The 20,000-nt window shown below is 47.5% G+C and overlaps 1 protein-coding gene across 5 annotated transcripts in view; it reads right to left on the bottom strand.

Annotated features, from left to right (window-relative positions):
* The window catches only part of LOC128693708 (salivary peroxidase/catechol oxidase-like), a 65,319-nt gene that overhangs the window by 28,254 nt on the left and 17,065 nt on the right, over nt 1–20,000 (bottom strand). For 3 of the 5 annotated variants that reach the window (XM_053783529.2, XM_070091073.1, XM_070091075.1), the window contains exons 3-10: nt 11,451–11,758; nt 10,672–10,798; nt 9,770–9,997; nt 8,540–8,697; nt 6,792–6,877; nt 5,659–5,799; nt 2,593–2,671; nt 529–669 (exon numbers count right to left, since the gene is read on the bottom strand). In XM_053783529.2, coding sequence (XP_053639504.1) covers nt 529–669; nt 2,593–2,671; nt 5,659–5,799; nt 6,792–6,877; nt 8,540–8,697; nt 9,770–9,997; nt 10,672–10,798; nt 11,451–11,758 — 1,268 coding nt within the window. The remainder of the gene's footprint in view (nt 1–528; nt 670–2,592; nt 2,672–5,658; nt 5,800–6,791; nt 6,878–8,539; nt 8,698–9,769; nt 9,998–10,671; nt 10,799–11,450; nt 11,759–20,000) is intronic. The other 2 variants (XM_053783530.2, XM_053783531.2) reach the window with 2 other exon arrangements.

Genomic DNA, 20,000 nt, shown 5'->3' with positions numbered 1-20,000 from the left:
TTCTTATATTTACCGAGGTGCCTGTAGAGATCTCGGTAGCTTTTATGGTAGTCTTTCGACAGTAATTTGATGTCTTTTTTAACTGGTGCTAATTGTTTTAACTTGGTATAAAAGTTTTAGTTTGTGTTGTGAGTTTATCTTTGGAGTTCATATTGTTTGGTCATTTTATATTTGTTTTTCTTGTTACATAAGTTTTTATGGTCCAGCGTTCTGAGTGACCCGCATGGTCAAGGTATTCATCAGTCTTTTTGGCTACGTACCTAGCCTACAGGAAGCTATCGTACCTACTGTTGAAACCATGTATGGAGTCAACCTCCTCCACCTCCCTGTATGGAGTCAACCTCCACCTCTTAACCAGTTTATACACATCTCTATCAGATGACCTGCGATTAGCTGTAACATGAAATGAGCTATGACCTGAGATGATCTATGACCTGAGATGATCTGTGACCTGAGATGATCTGTGACCTGAGATGATATGTGACCTGAGATGATCTTTGACCTCTGAAATAGCGTTGAGCTACACACCCGGCTGTTCGTTGACCCTGACGTCACCAGCCAAGAAACAGTGAAGGTTCCTGGAGTTCTCACGACACTCTCCCTCCTGGAAGTGGTGAAGCGGCGGCAGCAGCGGCTTCCTAAACCTGACAGGCTTGTACTTCAGCATCCCTGCCAGGAATACATCAAGATATACTGTGTAGGTTCCTCTTAGCTTGAGGAAGAGTGTGAGCAAGGAGGAATCATAACAGAAAGAACATGAACATACACACACAGGTTTCAGACATGCAAGTGCACATGTGAATCACACAAGGAATACGTACACGTTTGATACATGAAGTATACATAGACCTACATGAAGCAATCAGTCAGGTTTATATATAAACTGGAGAAAGATCAGCTGTTTACCAAACCTTCAGTATAGTAACTGAGTGAGAAGAACCACCGGGGTAGATCACACGACCTAAATCTTGTTATATTAATTACAACAAGAGGAGATATGACACTGATATACATAATACTTAAGAGAATCTCTCATTCTTCAACTCTCAATCCGTACTCTCTCCTCTTTCACCTCTTTTCACCTCTTTTCTCCTCTCCTCCCCCCCCCTTCCTCCTCCTCCTCCTCTACCAGCGTCCCTCCCACACAGACCAATGTGTCCAGCTGCCAATCTGTAAATCTTATTCAGTGGTTCCAATAGCGTGTTCCCATACGTTGAAGCTGTGTAGTGAAGCCCACGCTAGTGTTCATAACTGTTCAGTGTTCAGTATGCATTGTTCACTGTTCAGTAGTAAGGCTCAATGGTGTAGTGATAAGCTTACAACCAAAGGGACCTAAGTTTAATCCCAGACGAATTTACATATATAGGCATGTCTCCTGACACCTGCTGCTCCCTATTTACCTAGTATATAGGTACCTGCATGGTGACTCAGCACACCTTAGATAACTCTACGCTTCGATTTTAGTTGAGGAAGGATAACAGCTCTTAACCTGGTACCTACCATCATGACCCTGGTACCTACCATCATGACCCTGGTACCTACCATCATGACCCTGGTACCTACCATCATGACCCTGGTACCTACCATCATGACCCTGGTACCTACCATCATGACCCTGGTACCTACCATCATGACCCTGGTACCTACCATCATGACCCTGGTACCTACCATCATGACCCTCGTACCTACCATCATGACCCTGGTACCTACCATTATGACCCTGGTACCTACCATCATGACCCTGGAACCTACCATCATGACCCTGGTACCTACCATCATGAACCTGGTACCTACCATCATGACCCTGGTACCTACCATCATGACCCTGGTACCTACCATCATGACCCTGGTACCTATCATCATGACCCTGGTACCTATCATCATGACCCTGGTACCTACCATCATGACCCTGGTACCTACCATCATGACCCTGGTACCTACCATCATGACCCTGGTACCTACCCTCATGACCCTGGTACCTACCATAATGACCCTGGTACCTACCATCATGAACCTGGTACCTACCATCATGGCCCTGGTACCTACCATCATGACCCTGGTACCTGCCATCATGACCCTGGAACCTACCATCATGACCCTGGTACATACCATCATGACCCTGGTACCTACCATCATGACCCTGGAACCTACCATCATGACCCTGATACCTACCATCATGACCCTGGTACCTACCATCATGACCCTGGTACCTACCATCATGACCCTGGTACCTACCATCATGACCCTGGTACCTACCATCATGACCCTGGTACCTACCATCATGACCCTGGTACCTACCATCATGACCCTGGTACCTACCATCATGACCCTGGTACCTACCATTGTGACCCTGATACCTACCATCATGACCCTGGTACCTACCATCATGACCCTGGTACCTACCATCGTGACCCTGGTACCTACCATCATGACCCTGGTACCTACCATCATGACCCTGGTACCTACCATCGTGACCCTGATACCTACCATCATGACCCTGGTACCTACCATCATGACCCTGGTACCTACCATCGTGACCCTGGTACCTACCATCATGACCCTGGTACCTACCATCATGACCCTGGTACCTACCATCTTCCCACAGACGTAGTTGTGCCATCTCCTGGTCATCAGAACCATAAACATTGGAACCATCCAGGAAGGATGTTACCTGTAAATGAAAAACCGTCTTACACATGTTTACAACACGGGGGAGGGGGACTGTTGTTTACAACACGGGGGAGGGAGACTGTTGTTTACAACACTGGGGAGGGGGACTGTTTATCTGGAGTTTATCTGGAGAGAGTTTCGGGGGTCAACGCCCCCGCGGCCCGGTCTGTGACCAGGCCTCGTTAGGTCAGTGTCCCAGGATGCGACCACACACCAGTCGACTAACACCCAGGTACCCATTTTACTGATGGGGAACATAGACAACAGGTGGAAAGAAACACGCCCAATGTTTCTACTCTGGCTGGGAATCGAACCCAGGCCCTCACCGTGTGAAGCGAGAGCGTTAACCACCAGGCCACCAGAGCAAGAGATTGAGGTAGAAAGGTATCGTCATCAGAGTTTGTGGAGTAAATCAGTCGTTGCCAAGAAGTCAGAGAGTCAGGATTAAAGGAGGGTCCATCAGCAAGAAGGGAAGGTAGAGAGAGAGTAGTAGAGCGGAGACGACGATGACCCTGGTACATACCATCATGACCCTGGTACCTACCATCATGACCCTGGAACCTACCTGTTGTTTACAACACTGGGGAGGGGGACTGTTGTTTACAACACTAGGGAGGGGGACTGTTGTTTACAACACTAGGGAGGGGGACTGTTGTTTACAACACGGGGGAGGGGGACTGTTGTTTACAACACGGGGGAGGGGGACTGTTGTTTACAACACTGGGGAGGGGGACTGTTGTTTACAACACTGGGGAGGGGGACTGTTGTTTACAACACTGGGGAGGGGGACTGTCGTTTACAACACTAGGGAGGGGGACTGTTGTTTACAACACTGGGGAGGGGGACTGTTGTTTACAACACTGGGGAGGGGGACTGTTGTTTACAACACTAGGGAGGGGGACTGTTGTTTACAACACTGGGGAGGGGGACTGTTGTTTACAACACTGGGGAGGGGGACTGTTGTTTACAACACTGGGGAGTTGTGTAGGAATGGTATATAATACCGACAAGATGAGATTAAGACACATGTGCAACATCTGGGTATCTTTATTGTAGACGTTTCGCCATCCAGTGGCTTTATCAATACAAATTATAGGACATAACTTGAAGACAGTAGAACTATGTACAGAAGATGAGGTAATCAGTCCCTCAACCTAGGAGTAGGTGCGAAGAGCACCATAGTCGTGGAGATTCTGAAGCAGAAGAAAGGATCCTGGCGCTTATATAGTAACGTCAGGTGTAGCAGACGAGGACATAGTCACTGGTAGGCGGGATTCCCCAGTGGAAGTAGGTCCTTCCCAAAGAGATGGGTTAGTTGTAGTAGTAGTTGTCGTAGTCGTGAAGGTTAAGTACATGTCCACAGAATTAAGATTCCATGATGTTGCAGTGTCTGACAAGTTGTGTACGAATGGTATATACTACCGACAAGATGAGATTAAGACACATGTGCAACATCTGGGTATCTTTATTGTAGACGTTTCGCTCGTCTGCTACACCTGACGTTACTATATAAGCGCCAGGATCCTTTCTTCTGCTTCAGAATCTCCACGACTATGGTGCTCTTCGCACCTACTCCTAGGTTGAGGGACTGATTACCTCATCTTCTGTACATAGTTCTACTGTCTTCAAGTTATGTCCTAGAATTTGTATTGATAAAGCCACTGGATGGCGAAACGTCTACAATAAAGATACCCAGATGTTGCACATGTGTCTTAATCTCAGCACTGGGGAGGGGGACTGTTGTTTACAACACTGGGGAGGGGGACTGTTGTTTACAACACGGGGGAGGGGGACTGTTGTTTACAACACGGGGGAGGGAGACTGTTGTTTACAACACTGGGGAGGGGGACTGTTGTTTACAACACTGGGGAGGGGGACTGTTGTTTACAACACGGGGGAGGGGGACTGTTGTTTACAACACGGGGGTGGGGGAGTGTTGTTTACAACACTTGGGAGGGGGACTGTTATTTACAGCACTAGGGAGGGGGACTGTTGTTTACAGCACTAGGGAGGGGGACTGTTGTTTACAGCACTAGGGAGGGGGACTGTTGTTTACAGCACTAGGGAGGGGGACTGTTGTTTACAACACTAGGGAGGGGGACTGTTGTTTACAGCACTAGGGAGGGGGACTGTTGTTTACAGCACTAGGGAGGGGGACTGTTGTTTACAACACTAGGGAGGGGGACTTGTTTACAGCACTAGGGAGGGGGGCTGTTGTTTACAGCACTAGGGGGGACTGTTGTTTACAGCACTAGGGAGGGGGACTGTTGTTTACAGCACTAGGGAGGGGGACTGTTGTTTACAGCACTAGGGAGGGGGACTGTTGTTTACAACACTAGGGAGGGGGACTGTTGTTTACAGCACTAGGGAGGGGGACTGTTGTTTACAACACTAGGGAGGGGGACTGTTGTTTACAGCACTAGGGAGGGGGACTGTTGTTTACAACACTAGGGAGGGGGACTGTTGTTTACAACACTAGGGAGGGGGACTGTTGTTTACAACACTAGGGAGGGGGACTGTTGTTTACAACACTAGGGAGGGGGACTGTTGTTTACAACACTGGGGAGGGGGACTGTTGTTTACAACACTAAGGAGGTATAACTTTTTCTTGCGGTTGTTTACAGCGCTAGTTAGGGGATACTCCTTTATTTCCCATCTCTTGTGTTGTCTCATTTACACAGTCTTGTTTACACTTGTTTACAACAATAGGGAGGAAACTATGATTTACAAATGTTTACAGTAGCAACTGTCTTATTTAAAAGACACAAGTGGAGTAGATTATAAGTGATCGATAGACACATGCTTACCTGGTCGATAGATACATAATCACGGTGGTCGATAGACTCTTGCTTAACTGGTCGATAGATCTTCTCTCACGTGGTTGACAGACACACACTCACCTGGTCAATAGACACTTGTTTTCGTGGTCGACACACAGTCACCAGGTCGATAGACTCTTGCTTACCCTGGCGATAGATAATGACTGACCTGGTTGATCTGGTCCCTTGGACCCAGAGCACAGTTGGGTCTGGGAGCTGGAGATGACCTCACAAACTCCATACAAGTGTGGTTCCACTGGGAGTAGAAGACGTCAGTCTTGGGGATGCTGATGGGCAGGCAGTCAGGATGCTGCCAACACAGAACACTCAGGTAACACACCATAGTTACCTAAAACTATTACTTATGCTCTTCTTACTATTACTACTGCTACCACTGTACTACTACCAATAATATAACCGCTATACTACTAATGCTGCTGCTACTACTACTACCACCGCTACTACCACTACTACTACCACTACTACCACTACTACTACTACCACTACTACTACTACCACTACTACTATTATCACTACTACTACTACTAACACTACTACTACTACTACTACTACTAACACTACCACTACTACTACCACTACCACTACTATACTACTACTACTACTACTACCACTACTACCACTGTTACCACCACTACTACTACTACTACTACTACCACTACTACCACTACTTCTACCACTACTACCGCTACCACCACTACTACCACCACTACTTCTACCACTACTACCGCTACCACCACTACTACCACCACTACTACTACTACTACCACCGCTACTACCATTACTACTACCACTACTACTACCACTACTACCACTACTACTACTACTACTACCACTACTACTACTAATAACAATACCACTACTACTAACACTACCACTACTACCACTACTACTACCACTACCACTACCACTACTAAGACTACTACTACTACCACTACTACCACTACTACTACCACTACAACCACTACTACCACTGTTACCACCACTACTACTACTACTACCACTACTACCACTACTACTACTACTACCACTACTACTACCACTACCACCACTACTACCACTGCTGCTGCTGCTGCTGCTGCTGCTGCTGCTGCTGCTGCTGCTGCTGCTGCTGCTGCTGCTGCTGCTGCTGCTGCTGCTGCTGCTGCTGGTAATAATAATATAACCGCTATTCCACTCTTACTACTACTCATAATAATAATAATAATAATTGTAATGACAATAACAACAACAATATAATAATAATAATAATAATAATAATAATAATAATAATAATAGTCTCACCCTGAACATCTCCGGCAGGGGAACACCATCCTTCTCGTTGCAACACTTGGGTACACTGTGGTTGAAGCCTCGAGTTTGTGCAGTCGCTGACAACATGAAGGAGAGGTATCAGCACAAGGTGGGGGTGTTGCCAGTACAAGGTGGGGGGTGTTATCAGCACAAGGTGGGGGTGTTGTCAGTACAAGGTGGGGTGTGTTGCCAGTACAAGGTGGTGGTGTTATCAGTACAAGGTGGGGTGTGTTGCCAGTACAAGGTGGGGGTGTTATCAGTACAAGGTGGGGGTGTTGTCAGTACAAGGTGGGGGTGTTATCAGTACAAGGTGGGGTGTGTTGCCAGTACAAGGTGGGGGTGTTATCAGTACAAGGTGGGGTGTGTTGCCAGTACACGGTGGGGGTGTTATCAGTACAAGGTGGGGGTGTTGTCAGTACAAGGTGGGGGTGTTGTCAGTACAAGGTGGGGTGTGTTGCCAGTACAAGGTGGGGGTGTTATCAGTACAAGGTGGGGGTGTTGTCAGTACAAGGTGGGGGTGTTGCCAGTACAAGGTGGGGGTGTTATCAGCACAAGGTGGGGGTGTTGTCAGTACAAGGTGGGGTGTGTTGCCAGTACAAGGTGGGGGTGTTATCAGTACAAGGTGGGGGTGTTGTCAGTACAAGGTGGGGTGTGTTGCCAGTACAAGGTGGGGGTGTTATCAGCACAAGGTGGGGGTGTTGCCAGTACAAGGTGGGGTGTGTTGCCAGTACAAGGTGGGGGTGTTGCCAGTACAAGGTGGGGGTGTTGTCAGTACAAGGTGGGGTGTGTTGCCAGTACAAGGTGGGGTGTGTTGCCAGTACAAGGTGGGGGTGTGGCCAGTACACGGGGGGGGTGTTGTCAGTACAAGGTGGGGTGTGTTGCCAGTACAAGGTGGGGGTGTTATCAGCACAAGGTGGGGTGTTGCCAGTACAAGGTGGGGTGTGTTGCCAGTACAAGGTGGGGGTGTTATCAGTACAAGGTGGGGGTGTTGCCAGTACAAGGTGGGGGTGTTATCAGTACAAGGTGGGGGTGTTGTCAGTACAAGGTGGGGTGTGTTGCCAGTACAAGGTGGGGGTGTTGTCAGTACAAGGTGGGGGTGTTGTCAGTACAAGGTGGGGGTGTTGTCAGTACAAGGTGGGGGTGTTATCAGTACAAGGTGGGGAGTGTTGTCAGTACAAAGTGGGAGTGTTGTCAGTACAAGGTGGGAGTGTTGTCAGTACAAGGTGGGAGTGTTGTCAGTACAAAGTGGGAGTGTTGTCAGTACAAGGTGGGAGTGTTGTCAGTACAAGGTGGGGTGTTGTCAGTATAAGGTGGGAGTGTTGTCAGTACAAGGTGGGAGTGTTGTCAGTACAAGGTGGGGTGTTGTCAGTACAAGGTGGGAGTATTGTCAGTACAAGGTGGGAGTGTTGTCAGTACAAGGTGGGAGTGTTGTCAGTACAAGGTGGGAGTTTTGTCAGTACAAGGTGGGAGTGTTGTCAGTACAAGATGGGAGTGTTGTCAGTACAAGGTGGGAGTGTTGTCAGTACAAGGTGGGAGTGTTGTCAGTACAAGGTGGGAGTTTTGTCAGTACAAGGTGGGAGTGTTGTCAGTACAAGATGGGAGTGTTGTCAGTACAAGGTGGGAGTGTTGTCAGTACAAGGTGGGGTGTTGTCAGTGCAAGGTGGGTGGGTGATACATGTCTGTAGATGAGGTAAAACTGGTCAGTACAATCAACAAAACAGGTGTATCTATGCACTTACCTGTGAGGTCATGGTCTAGGAACTGTCCCCACTGCATGACCATCATAGTAATCTTGTAGGAGGGACTATTAAGAGCTCGGTGGACGGTGTCACTGATCCTACGAGGGTTGGGAAGCTCACCTTCCCACACACTCTCTCGTAGTTTGTCTATCCCGTCACTGCAGAAAGACACACCATGTGTAAATATGTATATATACGGTGTATGGAGATGTCAGTAACATAAAATGCAGTGTGTGGACACAGACCGGACCATATACTGTCTTAAGAGTCTCTGAACACTCAACCTTTCACAGACATCTCCATGCAAAATACTTCATTATCAATAATAAGATATCTGAAGTGTTGATGAATGGTTCAGAAAACCCACAAGTTGATAAATTAGACACATGTGCAACATTTGGGTATCTTTAATGAGGAAACGTTTCTCCACACAGTGGCTTCATCAGTCCATCAAATCTTTTCTAGATTGATAGACTGACTACCTCGACTCAAGGTTGAGGGACTGATTACCTCAAACTCCTCCTGTTCTTCACCATTCTCCTTTGTATGGACTGATGAAGCCACTGTGTGGCGAAACGTTTCCTCATTAAAGATACCCAAATGTTGCACATGTGTTTAATTTATCAAGATATCTGAAGTCTTGACGTAACCACATTTTGCATCGACTAGATAACTAAAATGTTTTTATAAAGATTCAAACCTGTTTTTTAGTGGTAATAAGATATATTTTTTGAGATTGTATTCCATACTAATACATTGTTGTGATCTTTGAAAGTGAGATCCTCTGACATTATCACTCCCAGGTCCTTTGCATAAGTTTTCTGCTCTATTTTGTGGTTGGAATTCGTTTTATACTCAAATAACAACTTCCTCGGGGAATGTCTAACACCTGTCTTTATGGATGCCCAACACCTGTCTTTATGGATGCCCAACACCTGCCTCGGGATGCCACTCCCCCTGATGTTTTTCAGAGTAACAAGAACAAAGATATGACATAAATTAAGACAGATATATGAAGGTAATCGTAAATCTGCCTTCTCTCTCACCTTGAATTACAGGAACTTCTCTGTAACGTTATTGTAGCTTTGTATGGAGGTAGACACACTTGTAATTACTGAGAGAGGACCTGTGACTCACATATAATGGGTTATCATTCAGGTTCAAGAAACAGGAAGTGTTATCATGCAGTACAACGCACAGGTAATGAGTTATCATACAAGTGCAGCTCACCTGTAGTCTGGAGGAAGGAAGCGGGCAAAGGGTCTGAAGGCAGCCCCCCAGCCTGGGTTCTCCAGGTTGTTGCAAGTACCGTCCAGTGTGCGGAACATGGCGGAGTATGCAGGACAATCCAGCTCTGTCAGTTGGTCTGTCTTGACGGGGCAGTCGTCGTATAGAGCAGTGTTTCTCAGGGAAACTTGTTCTAACCCAAACAACGCTTGTTGTCGTGTTAGTAGGAATCTTCACCGCGGGGCCGGGAAACACGGGCACAGGTTATTTGTCGTTCATTTATCCGGAAGATACTAACTTTATTGCACTTGAGTTAATAGTTATCAGAGCTTATTCCTTGGGTAACATTGATAATGGGGTCGAGAGAATATTTTTTAGTGGGTTTGGGTTTGGCAGGGACCTGCCAAGTATGGGCCAGTAGGCCTTCTGCAGTGTTCCTCCTTTCTTATGTTCTTTGTTTATATTTGCCCTGCATGAATGGCTGGCAACTATATTTAAGTCTATTTGCATTAAAACAAATTATTTTATTCTATTTTTACTCTGTCATTCCTCATTCCTTGCATGCCTTCCCTCTCATTATTGTTTTGATATCCTGTATACACATGCCCTCTCTCTCTCTCTCTCTCTCTCTCTCTCTCTCTCTCTCTCTCTCTCTTCTGCTGTACTTCCTTAATCTCAGTTATATACACAAAATTAGAGGCACTGACACCAGCAGTTCCTTGTCATGATATGAACCCAAGGATTTCTTTCTCTACCTGCCCTTCCCATGTACAATTTCTCAAACTCACTTTTTCATCCTGTCTCCCTTCCACTCCCTCTCTCCATCTCTCTCCCTCCTGCCATCTCTCTCCCTCTCTCCATCTCCCTCTCTTCATCTCTCTCCCTCCTGCCATCCTCTTACTCACTGCTTGGAGAGGAGTTCTGAAGCCTTGAGGGAGGCGTAACCGAAGGATGCCAAGTCTTTGCTTCTCTTCTTCTGCTTGTTGAAGGCTGCCAGGAAGAGTCCTGGGTCACCCTGCTGAAGGTGGTATCCTGGACAAGGGAACCTCGCGTCAGCTCGCTCACATCAGTGCCACATTCTCATGCACTTTATTTAACATTTAATAATCAAATTGGTCGTTTTATTTTTGACGTGAAAGAAGAAAACACATTCATCATTACTTGCTCCCTCCCTATATCTCTCCTGAAGGCCACAGATAACCAGCCCGTAATGTGGTGAAAACGTAAGTGTTACAGAAGGCAGAGAATAATTACACATCAGATATTTTGCAAAACTATTATTTAACATATAAAAGTATTACTTGGTAGGATCGTAACTGAATATTTGTAGTTTAGAAGATGATACTGATGGAGCAACCCGGGAGAGAATCTTTACTTTTAACATGGTAATGTGAAGCAAGCAGCCAAGAAACTTTGTTAACTTAGACGAACAGATTCACAGGAAGTGTTTTAGTTAGCAAAAACACTTTCTATGAACCTGTTTACTGGGATGTCATCCTCTGTTCTTCAACATTGCAAGCTCCTGATGATGTGTTAACTGCAACACAAAAATCCTAGAGGTATCATTCCACTCCCCCCGTGGTTGCTCTGCATATTGTATCGCTTGTTCGCGGTATTTAATCTTGTAGTTTATGACTAACAGATTGTATCTTATATCTGAGGTAAGAGAGGTTGTACAACTAACCTTCCTGGAAGAGTTGAGGTTCCTTGACGTTAGTGAGGTAGTTAGTGGCATTAATGCCGTAGTTAGTGACCTGATTCAGTATAAGGGAGCCAGCATCACTGCTCTCACTGAACTGGATGGGCACGGCTGCCTGCCTACCTTCACGTACCCACGACAGTGAGTACGGCTCAGACTTCTGGTGAGGACCTGCAGGTATAGCCATAACCTCTGGCACCTCTAGTGGAGCTGTGATGAGGGAGGTCGCTACTGTCTTCCCCAACACCACCACCATCACAACCACCACCATCCATCTTCCATACCTGCCAAAACTGAAGCAATGATAATTATATCATGATCTAATATGATTATAACCTAGCATGATTATAGCCTAGCATGATTATAACCTAGCATGATTATAGCCAAGCATGATTGTAGCCTAGCATGATTGTAGCCTAGCATGATTATAACCTAGCATGATTATAGCCAAGCATGATTGTACCCTAGCATGATTGTAGCCTAGCATGATTGTAGCCTAGCATGATTATAGCCAAGCATGATTATAGCCAAGCATGATTATAGCCAAGCATGATTATAGCCAAGCATGATTATAGCCAAGCATGATTATAGCCAAGCATAATTATAGCCAAGCATGATTGTAGCCAAGCATGATTGTAGCCTAGCATGATTATAACCTAGCATGATTATAGCTTTACTTACTGAAATAATTTTTTGCCGGTGATCTCTCCTCTTGGGTATGTTGTTACGTTAAAAACAAAGCGGTAAGCCCGCATGGGTCATGCAGAACCCCAGAGGGCCAGGGATACCCTAATTATGACCTCCATTAAGTGTCATATGCCTTAGCTGACACCAGAGATACAAGGATCTCACAATTATAACCACTGTCCAGTGTCAGGCACCACAGCTGACACCAAAGATACAAGGATCTCACTGTTATAACTTCTGTCTAGTGTCAGATGCCTCAGCTTTTTAATGACGACGATACTTATTTTAGTTACACCTTAAAACAATTTTTCTTTTTATTTATTAAAGAAAACGGGTTTCTTCAGGCACTTTTATGGGTAACTAAGACAGATTTCTTCATCGCATTATACTATTCTTATTTATTTTTGTGTTGTATTATGGAAAGGGAACAATTATATTTTTGTCGGATTATTAACACCGGAGGGCTAATGGCCCATGATAACCCAAGAAAGCCATGCAGTGTGGCTTGGTTGTTAGCGTTCTCAACTCACATTGAGGGTCAAGGGTCGATCCCGGCACGGGTGGAAACTTAAGACATGTTTCCTTACACCTGTTGTCCATGTTCACCTAGTAGTAAGTAGGTACCTGGGTGTTAGTGGAATGGTGTGGGTGGCATCCTGGGGCACAAGAATAAATTAAGTTACCAGAAAATGTTCTGCAAAAACCACAAACTTTCTATATAATATATCACTGCTGTCAGCTGTGGTCTGTAGTAGTGTTATTATTATTATTATTATTATTATTATTATTATTATTATTATTATTGTTATATAATATACCACTGCTGTCAGCTGTGGTCTGTAGTAGTGTTATGTATTATTATTATTATTATTATTATTATTATTGTTATTATTATTATTATTATTATTATTGTTATTATTATTATTATTATTATTATTGTTATTATTATTGTTATTATTATTATTATTATTATTATTATTATTATTATTATTATTATTATTATTGTTGTTGTTATTATTATTATTATTATTATTATTATTATTATTATTATTATTATTATTATTATTATTATTATTATTATTGTTGTTGTTGTTATTGTTATTATTATTATTATTATTATTATTATTATTATTGTTATTGTTATATAATATACCACTGCTGTCAGCTGTGGTCTGTAGTAGTGTTATGTATTATTATTATTATTATTATTATTATTATTGTTATTATTATTATTATTATTATTATTGTTATTATTATTATTATTATTATTATTGTTATTATTATTGTTATTATTATTATTATTATTATTATTATTATTATTATTATTATTATTATTGTTGTTGTTATTATTATTATTATTATTATTATTATTATTATTATTATTATTATTATTATTATTATTATTATTATTATTATTATTATTATTATTATTATTAAGTGTATGATCTTGTCTGTTAGAGCACTTAATTTTTCACGTGATTTATAGAGTTTGTTAGACAATTTAATTCAATCATATGCCCCCTCTCACTAGGGGCGGGGTTGTGTCCCTCTCACTTGGGGCGGGGTTGTGTCCCTCTCACTAGGGGCGGGGTTGTGTCCCTCTCACTAGGGGCGGGTTTGTGTCCTTCTCACTAGGGGCGGGGTTGTGTCCCTCTCACTAGGGGCGGGGTTGTGTCCCTCTCACTAGGGGCGGGTTTGTGTCCTTCTCACTAGGGGCGGGGTTGTGTCCCTCTCACTAGGGGCGGGGTTGTGTCCCTCTCACTAGGGGCGGGTTTGTGTCCTTCTCACTAGGGGCGGGGTTGTGTCCCTCTCACTAGGGGCGGGGTTGTGTCCCTCTCACTAGGGGCGGGTTTGTGTCCCTCTCACTAGGGGCGGGGTTGTGTCCTTCTCACTAGGGGCGGGGTTGTGTCCCTCTCACTAGGGGCGGGTTTGTGTCCCTCTCACTAGGGGCGGGGTTGTGTCCTTCTCACTAGGGGCGGGGTTGTGTCCCTCTCACTAGGGGCGGGTTTGTGTCCCTCTCACTAGGGGCGGGGTTGTGTCCCTCTCACTAGGGGCGGGGTTGTGTCCTTCTCACTAGGGGCGGGGTTGTGTCCCTCTCACTAGGGGCGGGGTTGTGTCCTTCTCACTAGGGGCGGGTTTGGGTCCGTCTCACTAGGGGCGGGGTTGTGTCCCTCTCACTAGGGGCGGGGTTGTGTCCTTCTCACTAGGGGCGGGGTTGTGTCCCTCTCACTAGGGGCGGGGTTGTGTCCCTCTCACTAGGGGCGGGGTTGTGTCCTTCTCACTAGGGGCGGGGTTGTGTCCCTCTCACTAGGGGCGGGGTTGTGTCCCTCTCACTAGGGGCGGGGTTGTGTCCCTCTCACTAGGGGCGAGGGACTCAGCAATGCAGGTTTCCCAGCCTTGTAGACACTTAGTGGTTAAGAGAACACTTTCCAACCTCTGGTCAGGCAAACCCAGCCACACTCCACACCACATCACCGCTACTCAAACATTTAAGTGCACTAGACATCTTGTAAGTGCAGTAGACATCTTGTAAGTGCACCAGACATCTTTTAAGTGCACTCGACATCTTTTAAGTGCAGTAGACATCTTGTAAGTGCACTAGACATCTTTTAAGTGTACTAGACATCCTTTAAGTTCACTCGACATCTTTTAAGTGCACTAGACATCTTTAAAGTGCATACAGTCAAGTGTAGGTGTAGTGCTCAATGTTTTCAAGTGGATAGTTAACGATATTTCAGTTATGTCTATCTGGTCTACTAACTTCAAGATTGTTATTAATCTCTAATATACTAATGTCAACTCTATCACTGTGGAATAAATTTAGGATTGAACCTTCATAAATAACTCGCAAATAACAGATAAAACTAGCCGAGGTTCCAGTTTATTTCTGAACCATTATTAAGCCACATGTGAAGCAGAGAGAGAGGATAAGAATCCACAAGTGAGAGAGGAGAGGGACCCACAAGTGAGAGAGGAGAGGGTCACTCAAGTGAGAGAGGAGAGGGTCACACAAGTGAGAGAGGAGAGGGACCCACAAGTGAGAGAGGAGAGGGTCACTCAAGTGAGAGAGGAGAGGGTCACACAAGTGAGAGAGGAGAGGGTCACACAAGTGAGAGAGGAGAGGGTCACACAAGTGAGAGAGGAGAGGGTCACACAAGTGAGAGAGGAGAGGGTCACTCAAGTGAGAGAGGAGAGGGTCACACAAGTGAGAGAGGAGAGGGTCACACAAGTGAGAGAGGAGAGGGTCACACAAGTGAGAGAGGAGAGGGTCACACAAGTGAGAGAGGAGAGGGTCACACAAGTGAGAGAGGAGAGGGTCACACAAGTGAGAGAGAGGAGAGGGACCCACAAGTGAGAGAGGAGAGGGTCACACAAGTGAGAGAGGAGAGGGTCACACAAGTGAGAGAGGAGAGGGTCACACAAGTGAGAGAGGAGAGGGTCACACAAGTGAGAGAGAGGAGAGGGACCCACAAGTGAGAGAGGAGAGGGTCACACAAGTGAGAGAGAGGAGAGGGACCCACAAGTGAGAGAGGAGAGGGTCACACAAGTGAGAGAGGAGAGGGTCACACAAGTGAGAGAGGAGAGGGTCACACAAGTGAGAGAGGAGAGGGTCACACAAGTGAGAGAGGAGAGGGTCACACAAGTGAGAGAGGAGAGGGTCACACAAGTGAGAGAGAGGAGAGGGACCCACAAGTGAGAGAGGAGAGGGTCACACAAGTGAGAGAGGAGAGGGTCACACAAGTGAGAGAGGAGAGGGTCACACAAGTGAGAGAGGAGAGGGTCACACAAGTGAGAGAGAGGAGAGGGACCCACAAGTGAGAGAGGAGAGGGACCCACAAGTGAGAGAGGAGAGGGTCACACAAGTGAGAGAGGAGAGGGTCACACAAGTGAGAGAGGAGAGGGTCACACAAGTGAGAGAGAGGAGAGGGACCCACAAGTGAGAGAGGAGAGGGTCACACAAGTGAGAGAGAGGAGAGGGACCCACAAGTGAGAGAGGAGAGGGTCACACAAGTGAGAGAGAGGAGAGGGACCCACAAGTGAGAGAGGAGAGGGTCACACAAGTGAGAGAGAGGAGAGGGACCCACAAGTGAGAGAGAGGAGAGGGACCCACAAGTGAGAGAGGAGAGGGACCCACAAGTGAGAGAGGAGAGGGACCCACAAGTGAGAGAGGAGAGGGACCCACAAGTGAGAGAGGAGAGGGACCCACAAGCGAGAGAGGAGAGGGTCACACAAGTGAGAGAGAGGAGAGGGACCCACAAGTGAGAGAGAGGAGAGGGACCCACAAGTGAGAGAGGAGAGGGTCACACAAGTGAGAGAGGAGAGGGTCACACAAGTGAGAGAGAGGAGAGGGACCCACAAGTGAGAGAGGAGAGGGTCACACAAGTGAGAGAGGAGAGGGTCACACAAGTGAGAGAGGAGAGGGTCACACAAGTGAGAGAGAGGAGAGGGACCCACAAGTGAGAGAGAGGAGAGGGACCCACAAGTGAGAGAGGAGAGGGACCCACAAGTGAGAGAGGAGAGGGTCACACAAGTGAGAGAGAGGAGAGGGACCCACAAGTGAGAGAGGAGAGGGTCACACAAGTGAGAGAGGAGAGGGTCACACAAGTGAGAGAGGAGAGGGTCACACAAGTGAGAGAGGAGAGGGTCACACAAGTGAGAGAGAGGAGAGGGACCCACAAGTGAGAGAGGAGAGGGTCACACAAGTGAGAGAGAGGAGAGGGACCCACAAGTGAGAGAGGAGAGGGTCACACAAGTGAGAGAGGAGAGGGTCACACAAGTGAGAGAGGAGAGGGTCACACAAGTGAGAGAGGAGAGGGTCACACAAGTGAGAGAGGAGAGGGTCACACAAGTGAGAGAGGAGAGGGTCACACAAGTGAGAGAGAGGAGAGGGACCCACAAGTGAGAGAGGAGAGGGTCACACAAGTGAGAGAGGAGAGGGTCACACAAGTGAGAGAGGAGAGGGTCACACAAGTGAGAGAGGAGAGGGTCACACAAGTGAGAGAGAGGAGAGGGACCCACAAGTGAGAGAGGAGAGGGTCACACAAGTGAGAGAGAGGAGAGGGACCCACAAGTGAGAGAGGAGAGGGTCACACAAGTGAGAGAGGAGAGGGTCACACAAGTGAGAGAGGAGAGGGTCACACAAGTGAGAGAGGAGAGGGTCACACAAGTGAGAGAGGAGAGGGTCACACAAGTGAGAGAGGAGAGGGTCACACAAGTGAGAGAGAGGAGAGGGACCCACAAGTGAGAGAGGAGAGGGTCACACAAGTGAGAGAGGAGAGGGTCACACAAGTGAGAGAGGAGAGGGTCACACAAGTGAGAGAGGAGAGGGTCACACAAGTGAGAGAGAGGAGAGGGACCCACAAGTGAGAGAGGAGAGGGACCCACAAGTGAGAGAGGAGAGGGTCACACAAGTGAGAGAGGAGAGGGTCACACAAGTGAGAGAGGAGAGGGTCACACAAGTGAGAGAGAGGAGAGGGACCCACAAGTGAGAGAGGAGAGGGTCACACAAGTGAGAGAGAGGAGAGGGACCCACAAGTGAGAGAGGAGAGGGTCACACAAGTGAGAGAGAGGAGAGGGACCCACAAGTGAGAGAGGAGAGGGTCACACAAGTGAGAGAGAGGAGAGGGACCCACAAGTGAGAGAGAGGAGAGGGACCCACAAGTGAGAGAGGAGAGGGACCCACAAGTGAGAGAGGAGAGGGACCCACAAGTGAGAGAGGAGAGGGACCCACAAGTGAGAGAGGAGAGGGACCCACAAGAGAGAGAGGAGAGGGTCACACAAGTGAGAGAGAGGAGAGCGTCACACAACTGAGAGAGAGGAGAGGGACCCACAAGTGAGAGAGGAGAGGGTCACACAAGTGAGAGAGGAGAGGGTCACACAAGTGAGAGAGAGGAGAGGGACCCACAAGTGAGAGAGGAGAGGGTCACACAAGTGAGAGAGGAGAGGGTCACACAAGTGAGAGAGGAGAGGGTCACACAAGTGAGAGAGAGGAGAGGGACCCACAAGTGAGAGAGAGGAGAGGGACCCACAAGTGAGAGAGGAGAGGGACCCACAAGTGAGAGAGGAGAGGGTCACACAAGTGAGAGAGGAGAGGGTCACACAAGTGAGAGAGAGGAGAGGGACCCACAAGTGAGAGAGAGGAGAGGGACCCACAAGTGAGAGAGGAGAGGGTCACACAAGTGAGAGAGGAGAGGGTCACACAAGTGAGAGAGGAGAGGGTCACACAAGTGAGAGAGAGGAGAGGGACCCACAAGTGAGAGAGAGGAGAGGGACCCACAAGTGAGAGAGGAGAGGGTCACACAAGTGAGAGAGGAGAGGGACCCACAAGTGAGAGAGGAGAGGGTCACACAAGTGAGAGAGGAGAGGGTCACACAAGTGAGAGAGGAGAGGGTCACACAAGTGAGAGAGAGGAGAGGGACCCACAAGTGAGAGAGAGGAGAGGGACCCACAAGTGAGAGAGGAGAGGGACCCACAAGTGAGAGAGGAGAGGGACCCACAAGTGAGAGAGGAGAGGGACACACAAGTGAGAGAGAGGAGAGGGTCACACAAGTGAGAGAGGAGAGGGACCCACAAGTGAGAGAGGAGAGGGACACACAAGTGAGAGAGAGGAGAGGGTCACACAAGTGAGAGAGGAGAGGGTCACACAAGTGAGAGAGGAGAGGGACCCACAAGTGAGAGAGGAGAGGGACACACAAGTGAGAGAGAGGAGAGGGTCACACAAGTGAGAGAGGAGAGGGACCCACAAGTGAGAGAGGAGAGGGTCACACAAGTGAGAGAGGAGAGGGTCACACAAGTGAGAGAGGAGAGGGTCCCACAAGTGAGAGAGGAGAGGGTCACACAAGTGAGAGAGAGGAGAGGGACCCACAAGTGAGAGAGAGGAGAGGGACCCACAAGTGAGAGAGGAGAGGGTCACACAAGTGAGAGAGGAGAGGGTCACACAAGTGAGAGAGAGGAGAGGGACCCACAAGTGAGAGAGGAGAGGGTCACACAAGTGAGAGAGGAGAGGGTCACACAAGTGAGAGAGGAGAGGGTCACACAAGTGAGAGAGAGGAGAGGGACCCACAAGTGAGAGAGAGGAGAGGGACCCTCAAGTGAGAGAGGAGAGGGACCCACAAGTGAGAGAGGAGAGGGTCACACAAGTGAGAGAGGAGAGGGTCACACAAGTGAGAGAGAGGAGAGGGACCCACAAGTGAGAGAGAGGAGAGGGACCCACAAGTGAGAGAGGAGAGGGTCACACAAGTGAGAGAGGAGAGGGTCACACAAGTGAGAGAGAGGAGAGGGACCCACAAGTGAGAGAGAGGAGAGGGACCCACAAGTGAGAGAGGAGAGGGTCACACAAGTGAGAGAGGAGAGGGACCCACAAGTGAGAGAGGAGAGGGTCACACAAGTGAGAGAGGAGAGGGTCACACAAGTGAGAGAGGAGAGGGTCACACAAGTGAGAGAGAGGAGAGGGACCCACAAGTGAGAGAGAGGAGAGGGACCCACAAGTGAGAGAGGAGAGGGACCCACAAGTGAGAGAGGAGAGGGACCCACAAGTGAGAGAGGAGAGGGACACACAAGTGAGAGAGAGGATAGGGTCACACAAGTGAGAGAGGAGAGGGACCCACAAGTGAGAGAGGAGAGGGTCACACAAGTGAGAGAGGAGAGGGTCACACAAGTGAGAGAGGAGAGGGTCCCACAAGTGAGAGAGGAGAGGGTCACACAAGTGAGAGAGGAGAGGGACCCACAAGTGAGAGAGGAGAGGGTCACACAAGTGAGAGAGGAGAGGGTCACACAAGTGAGAGAGGAGAGGGACCCACAAGTGAGAGAGGAGAGGGTCACACAAGTGAGAGAGGAGAGGGTCACATA

The sequence above is a fragment of the Cherax quadricarinatus genome, chromosome 34, assembly GCF_038502225.1.
Source record: "Cherax quadricarinatus isolate ZL_2023a chromosome 34, ASM3850222v1, whole genome shotgun sequence".
In the NCBI taxonomy this organism is placed as follows: domain Eukaryota; kingdom Metazoa; phylum Arthropoda; class Malacostraca; order Decapoda; family Parastacidae; genus Cherax; species Cherax quadricarinatus.
Note: the sequence above shows the minus strand (reverse complement) of the source record. Positions and strands in the feature narration are given on the sequence as shown.